The 18,492-nt window shown below is 44.6% G+C and overlaps 1 protein-coding gene across 3 annotated transcripts in view; it reads right to left on the reverse strand.

Annotated features, from left to right (window-relative positions):
- Window positions 1-18,492, reverse strand: part of ABTB3 (ankyrin repeat and BTB domain containing 3) — a 480,788-nt gene that overhangs the window by 108,047 nt on the left and 354,249 nt on the right. For all 3 annotated transcript variants that reach the window (XM_060305634.1, XM_030856158.2, XM_030856157.2), the window contains exons 2-3: window positions 12,114-12,263; window positions 334-538 (exon numbers count right to left, since the gene is read on the reverse strand). In XM_060305634.1, coding sequence (XP_060161617.1) covers window positions 334-538; window positions 12,114-12,263 — 355 coding nt within the window. The remainder of the gene's footprint in view (window positions 1-333; window positions 539-12,113; window positions 12,264-18,492) is intronic.

The raw sequence follows: 18,492 nt of genomic DNA on the forward strand, positions 1-18,492 counted from the left end.
TAAGCTGCCTTCACAAGGAAGCCCCCTTGCACTGCAGAGGCCTCATCCCTCCAGATTTACAGACCCTCTCTTCTGACCCAGGCCACTTTTATCCCAAACTGGGCCAGCCCTATGCAAACCCATTTCAAAGATTCCACCCAGGTCTCTGATAACCCCTCAAGGTCATCTAGACCCCTGCAGTGAGTTTCTGGAAACTGGGCAGTTCTGACCCCCAGCATCCCTCTCCTCCCCCACTCCTGTACCACCCTGGAGGCAATACCTACTCACCATAAGGTGGTGTTGGCCAGAAGGGAGCCCCTCTCTTTGGCCATCCAAAGCCAACACAAGTCTTACCTTTCCACCTGCAGGTTGACTTTGGAGGGCTCCACGTTGGGATTTTCCCATTCCATCTGCGGGCAGTGCATGAAATAGCAAAGGGTGTACAGGGCCTCGGGCTCCCAGTAGAGGGCCCCCTGCTTGTGGTGCAGGGGGGTGCCGTTGCCATGGTGCTTGGCGTTGAGGGGCTGCAGGTGATGCATTGCTCGGGACACCAGGTCACCTGTGGACAGAAGTAACATTTCAGATCCTTCAGGCAGCCAAAGCTTGCAGAGAAGATGTGCCTGGAGATCTCGGCAGAGGTTTGCATCCTGAGATTCCCTCATTCAATGGGAGTGGTCCCATGAGACCTCCAGGTCACACATCAAGCAGAGAGGAAAGCATTTGTTCATTCACCACGCGACAGTCAAGGGCTTTCCAGGTCTGGGGTGCTGTTTCAGGCACAGAGGGCTGCTAAGATAACTCCAGTCCTGCCCTTCTGGGACCCCTTGTTTCTAACAAGGCACAGAAAGCCCTTTGTATGTGTCTGCCTCCGGCCTCCCTCACCTTGGGACACACCCTCTGTCACATCCTGTGCTGTAACCAGCACTGCCTTCTCTGCAGTCACAAGAACTGTCACTTGCCTTTAAGCCTGGGCATACACTATTCCATCCATCCAGAACATTCTCTCTCTCCTCTTTTCCAGGCTAACTCCTACTGATTATCCAGGTATCGGCTTATATATTAATTTCTCCAGGAAGCCATCCTGGAATCTCCCGCACTCCCCTGTGTCTCATATCACACTGTACTTTCTTGGGTACAGCATTTAGAGCACTGTGTCTTTTTCTTTGTCAGTCATTCCCAACGGCAGCGACTCAGTCCTAAATGACACTTGTTATGCGATAGCACTAATTCATTTGATTCTCACAATACCCTATAAAGTAGGTACCTTTATAAACCCATTTTACAGATGAGGAAACAGAGGCTCAAAGAGGTTAAATAATTTCTCAGGGGTGCACAGCTATGAGCAGCAGAGGGAGGATTTGACCCCGGCAGTCTGGCTCCAGAATCCACGCACTTAACTGTGCTCCTTGAGGGGCATGTTTTACTTTTCTCAACGCTGGCAAACCTTGAGAACACGCTGGTCTTTCTCACGCTTTCTCAGAAGGAAACCAGCCTTCTCCTTAATCAAACCAAAGCTGCAGGCTCCCAGATTGGCCATGGAGGGAAGATCCTCCTGTGGGATGCTGGCTGGGCCTGAAGCCCCGACTTTTCTTGGCTAAGATGGTGTTTCTCAAACTTGGATTGCTTGTAAGCGACCTTCGTGAGTGTAGCTGAATCCAAACACCACCCGTACCATTATTTACTTAATCTTCAATGGACTCCCTTTGTTTTTAAAAATACACATATCTAAAAAGGAAACATTATGTCACTGCCATAAACGGAAAATCAGTATCACCTGCCATCAACAGAAGGTCATTGTGAAAGTTAACCTGATGAAAAGGAAACAGCGTAATCAATTTATAGCTGAATTCTGGTCCTGCTTTCTACTCTTATAAATAATGAGTGAGAGCGTTGTTAGGGGCTCATATCAAGCGGAGCCTTTCTTCTGAAAGTAATTAGCATTAAAATAGAATTTAAAAGAGTCACTCCCATGACCAATGTTATTTAAGGCACTGCCCCTGTCCCGCTGGAAATCATCTCATGCACAGTGGGAGTGTTGCACACTTGGGGAGACGCTCCTCTAAGATACCTGTGATGGTGAATTTTATGTGGCAACTGGGCTAGGCTATGGTGCCCAGTTGGCTGGTCAAACACTAGACTAGATATTGCTGTGAAGCTATTTTTTACATGGGATCAACATTTAAGTCAGTAGATTTTCAGTAAAGCAGATTACCCTCCATAATGTGGGTGGGTCTCATCCAGTCAGTTGAAGGAAGGCCTTAGGAGAAAAGATAGAGGACCTTGAAGAGGAAGGAATTCTGCCTTCAGACTCATGACTGAAACATCAACTCCTACTGGAGTTTAAAGCCCCCATTCCCAATCCTTCATTGCCCAGCTGAAACCAAGCCTGCAGAGCCCACCAGTTCTCTGCCATCCAGCTGCACTTTTTAACATGACACTTTCTACCTAAAATCCAAACCCAAGAAAGTGAGGCTCAGTGAGAGGCAGGAGTTTCTCCTCTGAAGGCCCAGGGCCTGCCTTCTAGGTTCCCATTTCCTATCTGAGGAAAAGGGCCACTTCTTCAAAAGAAGATTGACAAGAGGACCATTCACCCCCTCTGTGGGAGTGAGACTATGGAGATGAGGTCTCACCTGAGGGTGGAAATGGCAAATATTCCCCTTTCTCTTCCATGCCCATGGCAGACATGCTTAGTCAATCACAGAGCCCGTATCCACTAAGTGTAGATGCAGCCTTAAAAATCCTTCTTGAGGCAAGATTCCAAGTGTCCACTATTTCTGATAGGAGTTGTCAGAGGAAAGGAAACTTCTATGTTGCCAGAGTCCTAAGGCCTCATCAAGACGACCTAACCAGAGTACAATCCACTAAGCTTAATATCTGAACAGTGATGCAGGAGTTAAACAGATAGCAGTGGGGCGGGGTGGGGGGGAAGGTTTGCTTCCCTACACCCCTCTGCCTCTCATCAAGCCTAACCTAGAGTCTGACCCTCCTTCTCTCCATTTGCCACAGCAGGAAAATATATGCAAGAACCTCAAAAAAGAATCAGAGGAGGAAATTCTCTTTGAGTGGCAGGTGGGCAGGGAAGATCCCCAGGGGACCTGCAGATGGAAAATGTGGAGAAACATGGCTCTACATGAAGAGTCCCAGCTGCCATTCATTGAGCGCCTACCCTATACCAGGCACTGTGAAAAAGCACCTCACGTGCATTGTTTCTATTCCTCACAGGCTCTATAGGGTATGTTTATATTATTTTAGCTTTAGAGCAGTGATCTGCAACCAGGGTGATTTTGCCTCCCAGGGGATGTCTGGAAATATCTGGAGATATTTCTGGTGCCATGTCCGGGGGGCTGTTACTACATCTAATGGGTAGAGGGAAGAAATGTTCTTAAACATCCTACAATGCACAGATCAGTCCCCACAAGAAAGAATTTAGCCCAAATGTCAATAATGCCCAGGTTGAGAAATCCTGTTTTACAGATGAGGAAACTGAGGCTCAAGGTCACAAGGCAGAGATAAGATTCCAACCCAGGTCTGTCTGACTCTAATGTCTGTGCTCATCGTCCTACACTGACCTGAGTCCTTCTTTCAGAGACATCCTGCTGCATCTGTGGCCAACTCCAAGTCTATGATGGGGCCATTTGTCATTATGTAGCCAAGGTGTTCACGTATGCTCCTTTCCCTTGATTCAGTAATTCCATTTCTGGGACTCTGTCCCAGTGTTAGAATCCAAAATGCAGCAAAATCTTCATGCACAAGGATTTTCACCCAAACCTTATTTACAGGGTCCAAAATTTGACAAAGAAACAAATGTTTGAAAATCAGAGCATGGTTAAATAAACTCTGGTATGTGATAAAACTTATGCAGTTACTAAAAATGTTTACATAGAATGGCAATAAATGATGAAAAGCTTTGTGTTAAAATGGTAAGTGGGGAAAAAAGTGAAATTCAAAACTGCATACAGTGTGATCAGGATTATGTTATTAAAAAATATGCTCTGAGTAAATACCAGGAGAAAAAAAAAGCAAAATGTTGACCAGGGATTTCTGTGCCTAGCGGGATTGTGGGTGACGTTCCCTCCCAACTTTCCTGTCATTTCTGAATTTTGAATTATGCCATGTGCTATTTGGTATTATCGGAATAATAAGCTCACCGAGGTGGTGTTTAAATTTCTTGTACCTTCCATCTAGGGTCAGGTTGGGGTACACTTAATCTGTTACAATATTGCTTCTGTTTTATGTTTTAGTTTTTTGGCCAGGAGGCATGTGGGATTTTAGCTCCCCGACCAGGAATTGAACCTGCACCCCCTGCATTGGAAGGCAAAGTCTTAACCACTGGACCACCAGGGAAGTTCCCCTCTGTCTTTCTTGAAAGCACTCATAAAAAAGCTCAAAATAAGGGCTTCCCTGGTGGTGCAGTGGTTGAGAGTCCGCCTGCTGATGCAGGGGACACGGGTTCGTGCCCCGGTCCGGGAAGATCTCACATGCTGCGGAGAGGCTGGGCCCGTGGGCCATGGCCGCTGAGCCTGTGCGTCCGGAGCCTGTGCTCCGCGGTGGCAGAGGCCACAGCAGTGAGAGGCCCGTGTACAGCAAAAAAAAAAAAAAAAAAAAAAAAGCTCAAAATAAGAAAATCAAAATGGGGTGGAGATGAGAAGAGGATCCATGTTTTGGGGCAGTGCATCACCCCTCAAGTTCCCCAAGACCCTGGGAAGGCTTTGGCCTTAATTGGGCTAACCATCTCCTCAGGGCATCGTTCAGCTCACCCTGCACTTCCAGGTTCCCTGCTTTTGCTTTTGCTCTTGTTGTTTTCTCATCTTAGAGTGCCCCCCCCACCCCGCTTCATCCTCTCAACTATTGACGACCTTCAAGGCTGTGATCAAATGCCACTTCTTCCCTGGAGCCCTCCAGGATGTCACAGATCAGAATCAACTTCCCATTCCCCTGTGTACACACAGCACCTACTAATAAAGTCTAACATGTTACTTGTTTAACTCAGATGTGTTTTAAGTGCCCACACATCTACTTCCCCTACTGAGCTTCACAGGCAGAGACACGACTCATTCATTGTCCTGTTCTTGGAGGAGCAGTGTAGTGTAGTGTAGTGGTTAGGGACAAGCTCTCTGGAGTCAGATTGTCTGAGTCTGAGTCTCCAACCTGCCACTGACTAGCTGCATGATCTTGGGTGAGTTTACTTCTTTGTATACAGGGATGATTATGACCTTTGTGAATTTGTTGTGTGGATTAAACTGATAACATGTATAAAGTACCCAGCATTGGTTTCTTCATTTGAAAAATGGAGATAATAATAGTGCCTAACTCATAATATGAAATGAAGCAATCACAAATCACTTAAAGCACCTGGAATAGGGTCTGGCACATCCTAAGTGTATATAGTAAGTATTCAGCACTATTTCTTTTACTTTGTATCATCCCATCATCATCATCACCACCATCATCATCACCATCATCTTTTCCACATCATGACCACCATCATCATCACTTTTATTATCATCTTCATCATCATCACCATCATTTCTATCTTCATCATTATCACTATCATCATCACCACATCATTATCATCATCATCATTGTTATCAGCCGAGTCTCTGGATCAGAGGCCGAAAGGATGTCTCTGATGAGGGCTGGCCATAGGAGATGGAATTGGCACAGGGATTCTGTAATCACAAGCTCCATTTCAAATCCCACTCTATGTATGTGCTATCTGCTGCTTCACCTGTCAGCGTCATGAACCCCAAACAACAAATCCACTTGTCACTAGCTGCACTGAGTTTGGGTGTCTGGAGTTTGGGTCTAGGAACCTACTTGAGAACCCGCTTATAACCAGGTTTTCCAAATGTCAGCCATTTGGGAATCAGCATCATGAATTCTCACATACCTGTGTGCCGCAGGTACAGTTTATGTACTTAATATTTTTCCTTAAATTGGCGAATTCTTTCACACAATAAATTCATTTTAAAAGGAAACTTCATATCAGTGCCATAAAAGGAAAACCAATATTTTTCTAGTACCTGTGAAAAATTCATAGCAATTAAAAATAGAAAGTGTTTTGAGTATCACCTACAATCATCTCCCATGCAACCCTTTGGGAAACGCTGCTCTAACCTGCCAGGCTCAAGCTATCAGTGTAGCTCCCTCTAAGCCGTCTTCCTGCATGCCAGTGTGATCCCCCTGGGACAAAGGGCTGCACATTCCAACATGGGCTCCTTCTGCCAAAACCTATGCTGTGACAGCACCTTCAATTCCTTCACCGCTCTTCAACCTCGGTCAAAGACCACTTACTATAGTACGTTTTCAAAACCTCACACGACCCTGGGGTAGGAGGTATGATCACCCTCTTTTCACAGATCCCTGGGGATCCGAGTGATCACGTCACTTGCCCTAGGCCACACAGCAAAGATAAGGAAGCGAAGGCACTCCCCAGCATCATAAACTGCAGTTTAACTTGCCTCACTGAAACGCCTCCCCTTGAAAAAAAGAAAGACCATGTATAGCCCAGTACAAAGTAACGAGAGGAGATTTGTTTTAAAGGAGAAGGAGAGCTGGAGAAACAGGGATGGACAAGGGAAGACTGAACTCTGGATCCAGCAGGAAACTTACCATTCATGCATTCATTCATTCATCAAATATTTATTGCATCCTACTATGTGCCAGACATTGTTCTAGGCACTGGGGATACAGTCAATGATGTTAAAAAAAAGTCTGAGCTCTTATGGGGTTTACAGTCTTGGTGAGGTGGACAGAAAATAAACAAATATATAATATGTCAGGTGGTGCTAAGTGCTATGAAGAAAATTAAAGCAGGAAGTGTGTATAGAAAGCAGTGATGCAGGGATGGTTAAGTGAGTGGGGCTGTCATAGGAAGGCCTCTCTGAGGAGGTGACATTTAAGCAGAGGCCTGAATGAAATAAGGGAGGAGCTTTGTAAAAATCAAGGGAAAAGCTTTCTAGGCAGAGGGAGGAGCAAGTGCAAAGGCCCTGTTGTGGAGTGGAACATTCAAGAAATACCAAGAGGCCAGTGGCCACTTGACCACCTGAAAAGGTCACAGTGCATTCTAGGGGCTGGAGGCAGCAGGACCTTCTGAAAAGATCCCATTTGCATTTGAGAGACCCCCTTGTCCAAGCAATAAGGGCTGTTTTTCTTTCTGGTGACATCAAGGGGAGACAACCCAGAAACCTTTTTATGCACAGTTGTAAATTAATGGCCCCATTTTGATGAACTCATTGAGTGGGAACAACAAGTTCACAGTTTAGTGTGAAAAGAAAACAGAAAGAGGCAGTTTTCGATGAAGCCCTCATTTTTTCCCCTTTAAAGAGCAGAAAGCAATGACTCTAATTAATGACTGTCCAATGCAGTTTTAATTGGGAGCTTGGGGGCAAGGCAGGGAATGCCGGGCAGAAGGGCTGCAGCAAGATCTTGGAGGACACAAATGTGGGATGGATGGGACCAAATGCAGAGTCGAGTTGGTACAGAGGAATGGATAAAGAAGATGTGGTACATATATACAGTGGTATATATTACTCAGCCATAAAAAAGAACAAAATAATGCCATCTGCAGCAACATGGCTGGACCTAGAGACTGTCATATTAAGTGAAGTAAGTCAGACGGAGAAAGACAAATATCATATGAAGTTGCTTATATGTGGAATCTAAAAAAAAGGGTACAAATGAACTTATTTACCAAACAGAAGTAGAGTCACAGATGTAGAAAACAAACTTACGGTTACCAGGGGATAAGGAGGGGAGGGATAAATTGGGAGGTTGGGACTGACATACACACACTACTGTATATGAAATAGATAACTAATAAGAACTTGTTATATAGAACAAGGAACTCTACTCAATATTCTGTAATGGCCTATATGGGGAAAGAACCTAAAAAAAAAAAAAGAGTGGATATACGTATATGTATAACTGATTCACTTTGCTGTACAAATGAAACTAACACAACATGGTAAATCAACTATACCCTGATAAAAATTAAAAAAAAAAAGGAAACCAATAAAATAAACTAAAGTAGCCTTAACTTCTGTTCTCTCAAAAAATAAGTGAGAATAGCCAGAGCCTCTGCTTTCCTTGTGGCCTCAATGGAGGAGACGGGACAGACCAGCTTCCCCCAGACCTACTCCTGACCTGGTTCAGGTAAGAAGACCTGGTCTGCCCACCGGACTCTAAGCATTGCCTTGAGAATCTCTTCGGGTTCACAGTTAAGCATCACCAGGCTTGTGTCAGTTTGTGGACCTTTGTGGTCTCCTGATTTAGCTTCTCATTCAAATAATTTGACATACAGAGATTCAGCTCTAGTTCTCTGAGTTCAAAATTCAGTTTAATATTTGACGAGAGTTTCATTAAGAGTTCCCCTCCCCTGTAGCATTTTCTTCAGCTTTTGTTTCACGGACTAGTTCACCGTGGGTCCTTCATGTCTTCATTTGACATTCAACAGATATTTCCTAAGCTACAGGTGATGTGTTAGTTGCTTAGAATGCAAAGCTGAACTGGATGCAGAAAAGTAGAAAAAGAAAAACCGTTTGAAATGTGACTCTGCCACTTCCTAGCTGTGTGGCTCTGGGCAAAACATTTATCCTTCCAGGTCTTAGTTTTCTTATCTATGAAATGAGAATAAAAATACCTTTAATATATTTAAAGCACTTGGCATGCAGTAGGTGGTCGGGAAGTAGTGGATATATTTTCACCTCAAGCCATAACAGGCTAGACAGAGAAAGTGTTCTGGACATCACCACTGATCAAGACAGTTCTGGATTCTAATAAGATGCCCTGAGGATAGAAGCAGGGGGAATACAGGCAGAAGTCTCAGCGGGCAGCGGGGTCCTGCCATCTAGGTGCTGGTGAAATACTAGGTAACCTTTGTGAATTCTCACGTCTCCAGTTTAGTTTTGAGGAGAGCATCCCCAGTACATCCTACAGAGCAAACTGCGATCCTCAGACCTGGAAGGAACACAGATCTGACAAACATGATGATCTTACAGAGGCGGACTCTCATTCCCCCTGTATCATATAGAAACACCTGGGCTTCCTCCAGAGACAGGGAGTCACGCCTAGTGTTGAAAGCTCTGCCTTGAGAACTGGACTCACTTTCAGCCATCAGCTCACAGGTGTGGTTGATCTTAGACAAGTTGTTTGTCCCCTTCCTTCCTCCATGCCCACATCTATCTGGATAACAATGGTTACACTGGAAATAGCTCACGTAGATTTTTCATAGATCACCAGGTCAACAGCATCAGGGGCTGCTATTATTATTGTTGGCCATGAAGAAGGCCATAGTCAGGGGCTCTGCCCTCAACCCTGAACAGCCTGGTTCAAGAAGAGCAGGGACGGCTGGGAACAAACTCTTTCCATCTCGCCTTTTCTGGAACAACAGTGGTTTCTGGAATCCACACTGGCAGAGTAACCTTTGCATATGAAGAACAGCTCTCTATGTACACAGAGAGAGCAAGGCTGTATTGATTCAGACCTCAGAGCAAGCCAGTCTAAATTATAGTCAGATCAGAAAAGAAGGCAATTTTATTACCTTCTGTCGCCCATGTGGCTGATCAACGTGCTACTGTGCACACGTTCTACAGGGCTGACTTGATGAACGTAGGGAACCTATTCGTAATTAGCAGCACCCATCTGTGTGCCAACAATTCATATGCGAAAGTCAACATTCAACGAAAATGACAGCACTTAATTTACAGAGCAAACTGTCCTTAGAAACCATTTACGTGGCAAGGCACTCCCGCATGCTGCCTGCTTAGGTGGAGGGCAGATTTGTTTAGCAAATCCTTTCCTCCAAGTGAAGAACCAGATTTGAGCAGGGCCTCAGCCCAGGTGCTAGGAGGGGCCCTTAAAATATCGCCGGACAAACTTTTGAGACCCCAGAGAAGAATGCGTGGGGACCTCTTCCGAGGTTGCGCCCACACAGACATGAACCAACCCTGTAGCCAGATTCAGCCTTTCCAAGGTCACGGGCATGTCTTGGAAATTTGCAGAGTCCCAAACAGTATGGCATTTCTTCTTTGAGATGTTTCCCCAGGGGAGCTGCTTGGACCAGCTACATCTGAATCCCTGGGGAGCTGTTAAAATACAGACCTTTCCTTATTCCAATTGTTGCAGATATCTCAAAATATCCTTCACACACATCACTACCTCAAAATAATGGCTCATCAGAGCTGCTGCTAGATCTTGTTTTACAATGTTCTAATAAAAAAGGCATAGAATTACTGTATCACAGTTGAGGTAAAAATATATTGATAACTGTATTTTAATATAATTAGCTTCCTTTATAAACTTACGCACTTTATTTTTTGCATTTAAAAATATTATTCTGAGGCAGGGTCCATAGGCTTCATCAGATTGCCAAAGGGGTCCATGGCAAAAAGTTTAAGAACAATCGTACAACTGACCAGTGGCTGGAAGACCCTGTAATTGGAGGCGTCTTAGGACTTCAGGGGTTTGCTGGGAATGCAAGCACAATTTCCAAATTCAGGTGCCAGGAAAGTAACTCTAGTGACCATAAGGTCCCCCTACGGCTTGAATTGGCTACTGCTTCCCTTTTCAGAGGTGCCTGTTGTATACTCAAGGGTGGATGCTTGTCCCGGGTGTACAGGGAATTTTGGGGAAGAGGCACAAGTTGCTTTATGGGTCCTGAATTCTTTCATAGTTCAGAATTTTCTAGAATATCACACCAACTCATAATTTAACATACTCTAGCATTTCTGAGATCGATGCTCCAGTTCCATCCGGAACTAACACATGGCTATGTCATTTGACAATCAATTGGATCATAAGTAAATACAGTTTTATTTTCCTCTGGTTGGTCAGACTCAGAAAGCACAGCCCCGAATTAGGGGATATACAAGCACAGCAATCATTGCTCAAACTTGGGACACCCCAGCCTTCTTCTCTCCACCTTTCTGCCCCTTTCTCTCCCTCTCTCTCTCTCCCACTGTCTTGCTGTCTCTCTGTCTCTGTCTCTGTCTCTCTCTCTTTCTTTCTTCATATTTCCTGAGGGCCTACTATGTGTCAAGCAGCATTCTTGGTGTTGAGGTTACAACAACAAACAAAACAAATTGTGTACTCTCCATGAAAAAATAGTCTAGTAGTGGGAAACAGACAAATAAAAAAATTAATGAGTAAACTATAGGGTGTGACTAGGGGAAGGAGGGAGGGGAATGATTGCTAATGGTTTTCAGGTTTCTTGTTGGGGTGATGAAAATGTTCTAAAATTGACTGTGCTTATGCTTGTATAGCTTGGTTAATATACTAAAAGCCACTGAATGATGATACACTTTAAGTAGGTGAACTGGATATGAATTCTATCTCAGTGGAGCTGTTATTGAAAAACAAACAAAAAAATAGAGTATGTCATAGGGTAACAGCTGGGAAGGAAGGTAAAGCAGTGAGGAGGGATTAGGGTCCTCAGGGTGCTATAATTTTAAATAGGGTGGTTAGGGAAAGCTTCATTAAGGGGTAACATTTGGGTGAGACTTGAAGATAACTAGGGAGCAAGCTATGTGGGTATCTGGAGGATGAGAGTGGTGAAGGAACAGTACCTTCAAAGGCCCTAAGGTGTGCCTGCTATGTCCAAGGAACAACAGGGGCCAGTGTGGCTGAGTTAAGCGGGCCTTGGGAGAGAGTGGAAGAAGATGTCTGAGGAATACAGGTGGGCGAGCCTGGACGTAATTCTGAGGACTTTGGCTTTTCCTACAGATCAGATGCGGAGCCCATGGAGGATTCTGAATAGAGGACAGATGTGATCCCACTGTAGAAATCAATAGCATTTGCAGGATTTACTGTGTGCCAGGTACCGTGGTGAACCCCTTCATGGGCATTAGCTTGCTAAATCGCCACAACTATTGAGTATTATCATTTTCTCTATTTTATAGAAAAGGAAATTGAGGCTCAGAAAAGGGTAGGAACTTGACCTACATCAGAGGCCGAGCCAGGAACTTTACCAGTCTGCCTGATTCCAGAGCTGCTGCCTTCACCACGGCCATCAGCACAGGTGTGTGTACACAGCAGGCGCTCAATAAAAGGAATCCTCTGGCTGGTTACAAAGCACTGCCCTAAGGGCAGCTGGTCGCTTGGGAACAGACAGGGTAAGAGAACCAGCGTCCACTTACTCAGTTCCGCGATGCTGCCCACGCGGGTGGCCAACAAGGATTGCTCGATGGTCCTCAGCTCGGACTGGCTGAACATGGGCAGCTCTCCCGGTTTGCTGGTCCGCTGCGGGTCTCGGTGAAGGTTCAGGCTGTCTGGCAGGCAGAGTACCCCTATGGTTGGTGGGGAGAGAGAGTGAAAGGAAAATAGATTGTTATTGTTCAGTTAACCAAAGGAGGGGTGCAAAACCTTGCACAGGCTCAAACCGCACCAGGGCTGGTACCACAAAGCCAACATGGGAACCAAGGCTCTGAATCCTCTTAGAAATGATGTCTAGCTCTTTTAAAAGGTCTTTTGCTGACTTTAACAAACACGGTGGCATCCGTCTGTATGCACACATTTCCAAAGGACACAAAAGAAAATCATCTCCTCAGACCTGGCAGGGATTCCTTCCACGCAGAGAACCCAGCAGTCACTGTCCCACTCTCTGTCCCAGAGGCAGTTGCCTCCCAGAGCGCCCTGGAGGAAGTCTCTGCTGGGATTCTTTTGAGAGCTTGCTTTACTTGCCCAGCGAATTTAACTCTGGGTGGCTGGGCTGTTATCTGTTAGACAAGGCCCTGGCTTTCTCCATAGAGCTGTATGTCAGGAGGTGAAAAGTCCCCATGGACTTTTGTAACTTGTATGGTGAATACCCATGGGAAATCCCTGGAATCCAATTATTTTCATCCCGTCCTTCCCATTCCATGAACATTTAGCGAGAACTTACTTTGTTGATTATTCAGAAATAATCACTGTTCCCATATCCTCCCCAGCCTCCATAGGCAGAGTACGCTTTCTTGCTCCTTGACTTTGGGCTTGATGAACTTTGGCCAAGGGTATATTAAGAGACATGATGGAACCAAAGGCCTGAAAAGCACCTGTGTGGCTGAACTTGCTCTTTCGTGTTTTTGCCATTGTTATGAGAAAAACACACCCTGGTTAGCCTGCTGGTCTAAGAAAGGTGAGAGACAGACAGAGCCAATGCAGTAACAATCTGCAGCTTAGAGCTGCCCCACAAAAGCAAATGCTAATTTAATTTGTCACTGGGGTTATTTGCTACTCAGCATTATTATGGTGATAACTAACAGATACACCTACCAAGTGTCAATCACTGAGGAGACAATGAACAAGGCAGGCATTGTGCTAAGTTAGGGGCTGAGGATACAGTGATGGACAGAATACACATACTTCCTGTTCTCAGTGGGCTCACAGTCTAAGTGAAGGAGATGGACTGTTACACACATAACCACAAAGCCAAATGACACATGCTCTATGGTATGAGAAGATGAGGAATAAAGGGATATCTTAGCAGGGACCTGAACAAAAGTAGTTGTCAATAAGTAGGAAGCACTTATTGAATGCCTACAGTATTCCCAATCCTGCTAGGAGATGGAAAAGAAGCAGAAGACGTATTCAAGTATAAACTCACTGGAGAAACAAGACTGCCAGTGACAAAACAACTGAGGTACAATAAAGCAGTATCAATATACAGGTGCTGAATTATTTAAGCCAACTGTCAGGGTGAGGGGACAGACAGAACACAAAGGTCGAAGTTCAAGTCCACAAAGCACAGAGCTGATCTCCCTGTGCTATGTGGCTGCTTCCCACTAGCTATCTATTTTACGTTTGGTAGTGCTTTGTGACCACCTAGAGGGGTGGGATAGGGAGTGTGGGAGGGAGGGAGACGCAAGAGGGAAGAGATATGGGATCATATGTATATGTATAACTGATTCACTTTGTTATAAAGCAGAAACTAACACACCATTGTAAAGCAATTATACTCCAATAAAGATGTTTAAAAAAAAAAAAATTCAAGTCCACTTCTCACCCTGCTCAAAACACAAAAGTTCAGCAAAAAAAGCCTCCTCTGGGACAAAGTGAGAGAGTAGCACTGACATGTATACACTACCAAATGTAAAATAGACAGCTAGTGGGAAGCAGCTGCACAGCACAGGGAGATCAGCTTGGTGCTTTGTGTCCACCTAGAGGGGTGGGATAGGGAGTGTGGGAGGGAGACGTAAGAGGGAGGGGACATGGGGATATATGTGTACGTATAGCTGATTCACTTTGTTATACAGCAGAAACTAACACAACATTGGAAAGCAATTATACTCCAATAAAGATGGTAAAAAAAACAACCAGAGGCTTCTCCTTTGAAGATGGGCAGGCGTGAGGTGGCACCCAACACACACCTCCTCTGGGCCCTGCTGCCTAGTTAGTGGCTCCAGCCACACTGAACCAGTCACTTGTTCTGAGTGTTTCACCTTCACACCTAACAGGCTGACACGGTGGAGAAGGCAACCATAGTAGATTTTTTTTTTAATGAATAATGAATAAATGGATGAACAATGCAAATGACCATTAGATGTTAATGTTCCTATAATCAGGAAGCTGTTCAAGTTACTGAGATTGTTCTCTAACCATTGTTTTTCAAAAATTTTAGACTCAATAAGAATGTATTTTACTAATTAAACTTAAAAGCTTTTGCACACCAAAGGAAACCATAAACAAGACAAAAATGGGAGAAAATGCAAATGTTTTCTCCCCTCAGAATGGGAGAAAACATTTGCAAACGAAGCAACTGACAAGGGATTAATCTCTAAAATATACAAACAGCTCATGCAGCTTAATATCAAAAAAACAAACAACCCAATCCAAAAATGGGTGGAAGACCTAAATAGACATTTCTCCAAAGAAGACATACAGATGGTCAGCAAGGATATGAAAAGATGCTCAATATCACTAATCATTAGAGAAATGCAAATCAAAACTACAATGAGGTATCACCTCACCCTGGTCAGAAAGGCCATCATCACAAAATCTACAAACAATAAATGCTCGCGCAGGTGTGGAGAAAAGGGAACCCTCTTGCACTATTTGTGGGAATGTAAATTGGTACAGCCACTGTGGAGAACAGTATAGAGGTTCCTTAAAAAACTAAAAATAGAATTACCATATGACCCAGCAATCTCCCTACTGGTCATATACCCTGAGAAAACCATAATTCAAAAACACATGCACCCCAGTGTTCATTGCAGCACTATTTACAATAGCTAGGACATGGAAACAACCTAAATGCCCATCAACAGAGGAATGGATAAAGAAGATGTGGTACATACATACAATGGAATATTACACAGTCATAAAAAGGAACGAAATTGTGTCATTTGTAGAGACGTAGATGGACCTAGAGACTGTCATACAAAGTGAAGTAAGTCAGAAAGAGAAAAATAAATATCGTATATTAACGTATATATGTGGAATCTGAAAAAATTGGTATAGACAATCTTATTTACAAAGCAGAAATAGAGACACAGACATAGAGAACAAATGTATGGATACCACGGGGGAAAGGGGTGGTGGTGGGATGAATTGGGAGATTGGGATTGATATAGTATATACACTATTGATACAGTGTATACACTTCTGATACTATGCATAAAATAGATAACTAATCAGAACCTACTGTATAGCACAGGGAACTCTACTCAGTGCTCTGTGGTGACGTAAATGGGAAGGAAATCCAAAAAAGAGGGGATATATGTATACATATAGTGGATTCACTTTGCTGTACAGTAGAAACTAACACAATACTGCAAAGCAACTGTACTCCGATAAAAATTTAAAAAAACTACAAAAAAAGAATGTATTTTACATCATGACCCAGTACACACACACACACACACCATCGCCACCACTACTACTACACACATTTTTCATGTTTTCCATGAAAAATTTCATGAAAAATAACACTGATCCTTACTATGTATGAGGCACTCTCAATTTTTTCTTTTCACTTCTTTTCTATCTTATCAATAAAAAATGCTGTCTGCAGCACCAGAAGTGATTTCATGGTCGACTAGTGGGTCATGACTGGCAGTCTGAAAAACACTGTGGGCTGGGCCAGTTCACAACTTGGCATTAATTGGACAATACAGATTGACGATTTACTACTTAGCGCTGGGCCGGGCTCCACACGGGACGTAGAGATGGCTGAGAGGCGATCCCTGCACTTCAGGAACCCTCAGCTTTTTAGGAAAGACAAGACCTTCACAGAAATGCCCACCATCCAAGGCCGGCCTCCTGCCTGTCCTTTTCTCTTAACAGCTGAGTCATCCCCCCGATCACCCCAGGCAGGGACGCCCTGAGTCATCTCTGTTTCCTCCTGCTTGCTCACCTGCCCAGACATCTGGTCAGAGGCCAAGGCAAGTAGCCATTGCCAGGGCAATGAATGTTGGGCCAATCCCTCATCTGACGCCTCTGACGTTCCTGACTCTTGATTCAGAGATTTACTACCCTTAAAAGTGCTCACGGCAAATGACACCAGATGACCACGACCCAGTGTGACAAGTGACCCAACGTTCAGGGGATGAGGGCCTCCGCTGGGGGACGGGGTGGTGATCAGGGGCTTCACAGCAAAGGAGGCCTGCGAGTGAGCCCTGAATGTCAGGGAGGATGAAGTGCAAATGGCCCTGACATGTGCTCACAGGATTGCTTTCTTGGTAATTGCACTGTGTGCAGCAAGCTCTTATCCCAGGCCTGTATCTGAAACATTGCTTCACATGTTGGTTGAGGCACAAGCAAACGGGACGTGGAGTCTGGAACCCAGAGCTTCAGTCCTGGCTCTGCCACTTCCCACCCATGTTTAACCTTGGGCAGGTCACAGAGCCTCTCTGGACCTCAGTTTCCTCTTCTGTGAAATGGGAGTGATAGGAATGGCCTTGCCTCCCTCATGGCGCTGCTGCGGGCGGGGATGAAGTGAGACAATGTGTACTAAAGAACTTACTTTGCATGTGCTGAGTAATAGTATGTGCTCGACATATGTTAACTGAGATGAAGATCACTTACTGTGTATAAGCCCAGCTTTGCACTACTTTATGCTTCATCATAAGAATAAATAATTTCCCTCAGAATTACTCCTCCATCTTTTAGAGGGTTATGAAATTTAAATGTGAAAATATAATTATTCCAAGAAGCTTTGAAAGCTAGAGTACTAGGATTTGGGAAATCTATAATTAATCTATTATGCAAAGAGTATATACCAGGGTTTTCCTTTTTTTTCTTTTGTTTTGAGGACTTCATATGGAGTACACACATAAACTAGAGTCATTTATTTTTTTGTATAAAAATCAACTAGGTCATTAAGAAGGTCCCAGTATCATATTTTAGTGTTAGCTGCAGGTCTCCGTTTTGGACCACTCATCAATTTCCATTACTGGAACCAAGGACAGCCACAGCCTGGTGATTAAGACTCAAGTTTAAAAACAGGGGGAACCTAAGGTTCAAATATGACTTTGGACCTAAAGGAAATAATTCCCCTGGAGAGCAGGTGATCACAGGAGAGGGTCCACTATGCTGAAGGGGTCACGGTCTTACCGAAATCTATTACTTTGGGGTGGGTTGTACATTGTCTAAGGGAAAATCCATTCACATTTTCAAAGGGGTTGGCCAGTGCTAAAAGAGGATGAACCAATGCCTTTGAATGTCCACATTTCCAGCCATAGCAACCTGGGACTGACTGGCTGTAGGTGGGACAGAGGGGCCAGGCATGACCATGGGCTCTTGACAGAGCCAGGCTCCAGTCCTGCCCCAGTCCCCTGGGCAACCTGGACAAAGCACTTCCCAGATCCCCAGTCAGCTTCTGTGTCTGCAAAGAGGGGTTAAAATATCTACTGCATCAGTTTATTGCAGTGATTAAACTAGATAAATATTTAAGGCCTCCAGCCTATAGTAAGCGTCTACTAAATGGCCTGTTCCCACAAATGTGCAGTTTTGTTTATTTAATGTCTGGATTCAAATAGTCTTGCAGATCATCTTTCCAAAACCTTGTGCGACTGGAGACAGACAACTTTTTGGTTAGGGCATTTAGAACAGAAAATATGAAAACCGCTCCTCTGGGTGGGCCCCTGGACCAACCACATCTGGCATTCTGTCTCCGATGGGGCGATCAGGGCAATTCTGCCTCCCTGACTGCCTACCTTCCTATATGATTGGATGGCTCCTTGGCAAGTATAACCGCGCCATCCTTTTTCTCCTCTCAGCTTTTCTCTGTGTCTCCATGCTATCACTGGACTAGGATGCTATTTACCCACCGAGAGAAAACCAAATAAGACAGCCATCAGCACTCATCCATTCTCCCCTTGATGTTGACGGTGGTGATGGAGGAGGAGGCTACGTAGGTCTTGGCACCCTGGGCCCAGGCTGGGGTTCTGCCTTGCCTGTCTCTGGCTGTGAGAAGGGAACAGACTCTCCTATGTCCTCCTTGCCAGGCTAGGCTTTGTCTTCTGCTAAGCTATCCCCAGAATTTAAAGTGGAGCGTCCTGGCACCAGTCCCAGCTTTAAGAAATGGGAAGGAAGCAGCTG

The sequence above is a fragment of the Globicephala melas genome, chromosome 10 (assembly GCF_963455315.2).
Source record: "Globicephala melas chromosome 10, mGloMel1.2, whole genome shotgun sequence".
Lineage (NCBI taxonomy): Eukaryota > Metazoa > Chordata > Mammalia > Artiodactyla > Delphinidae > Globicephala > Globicephala melas.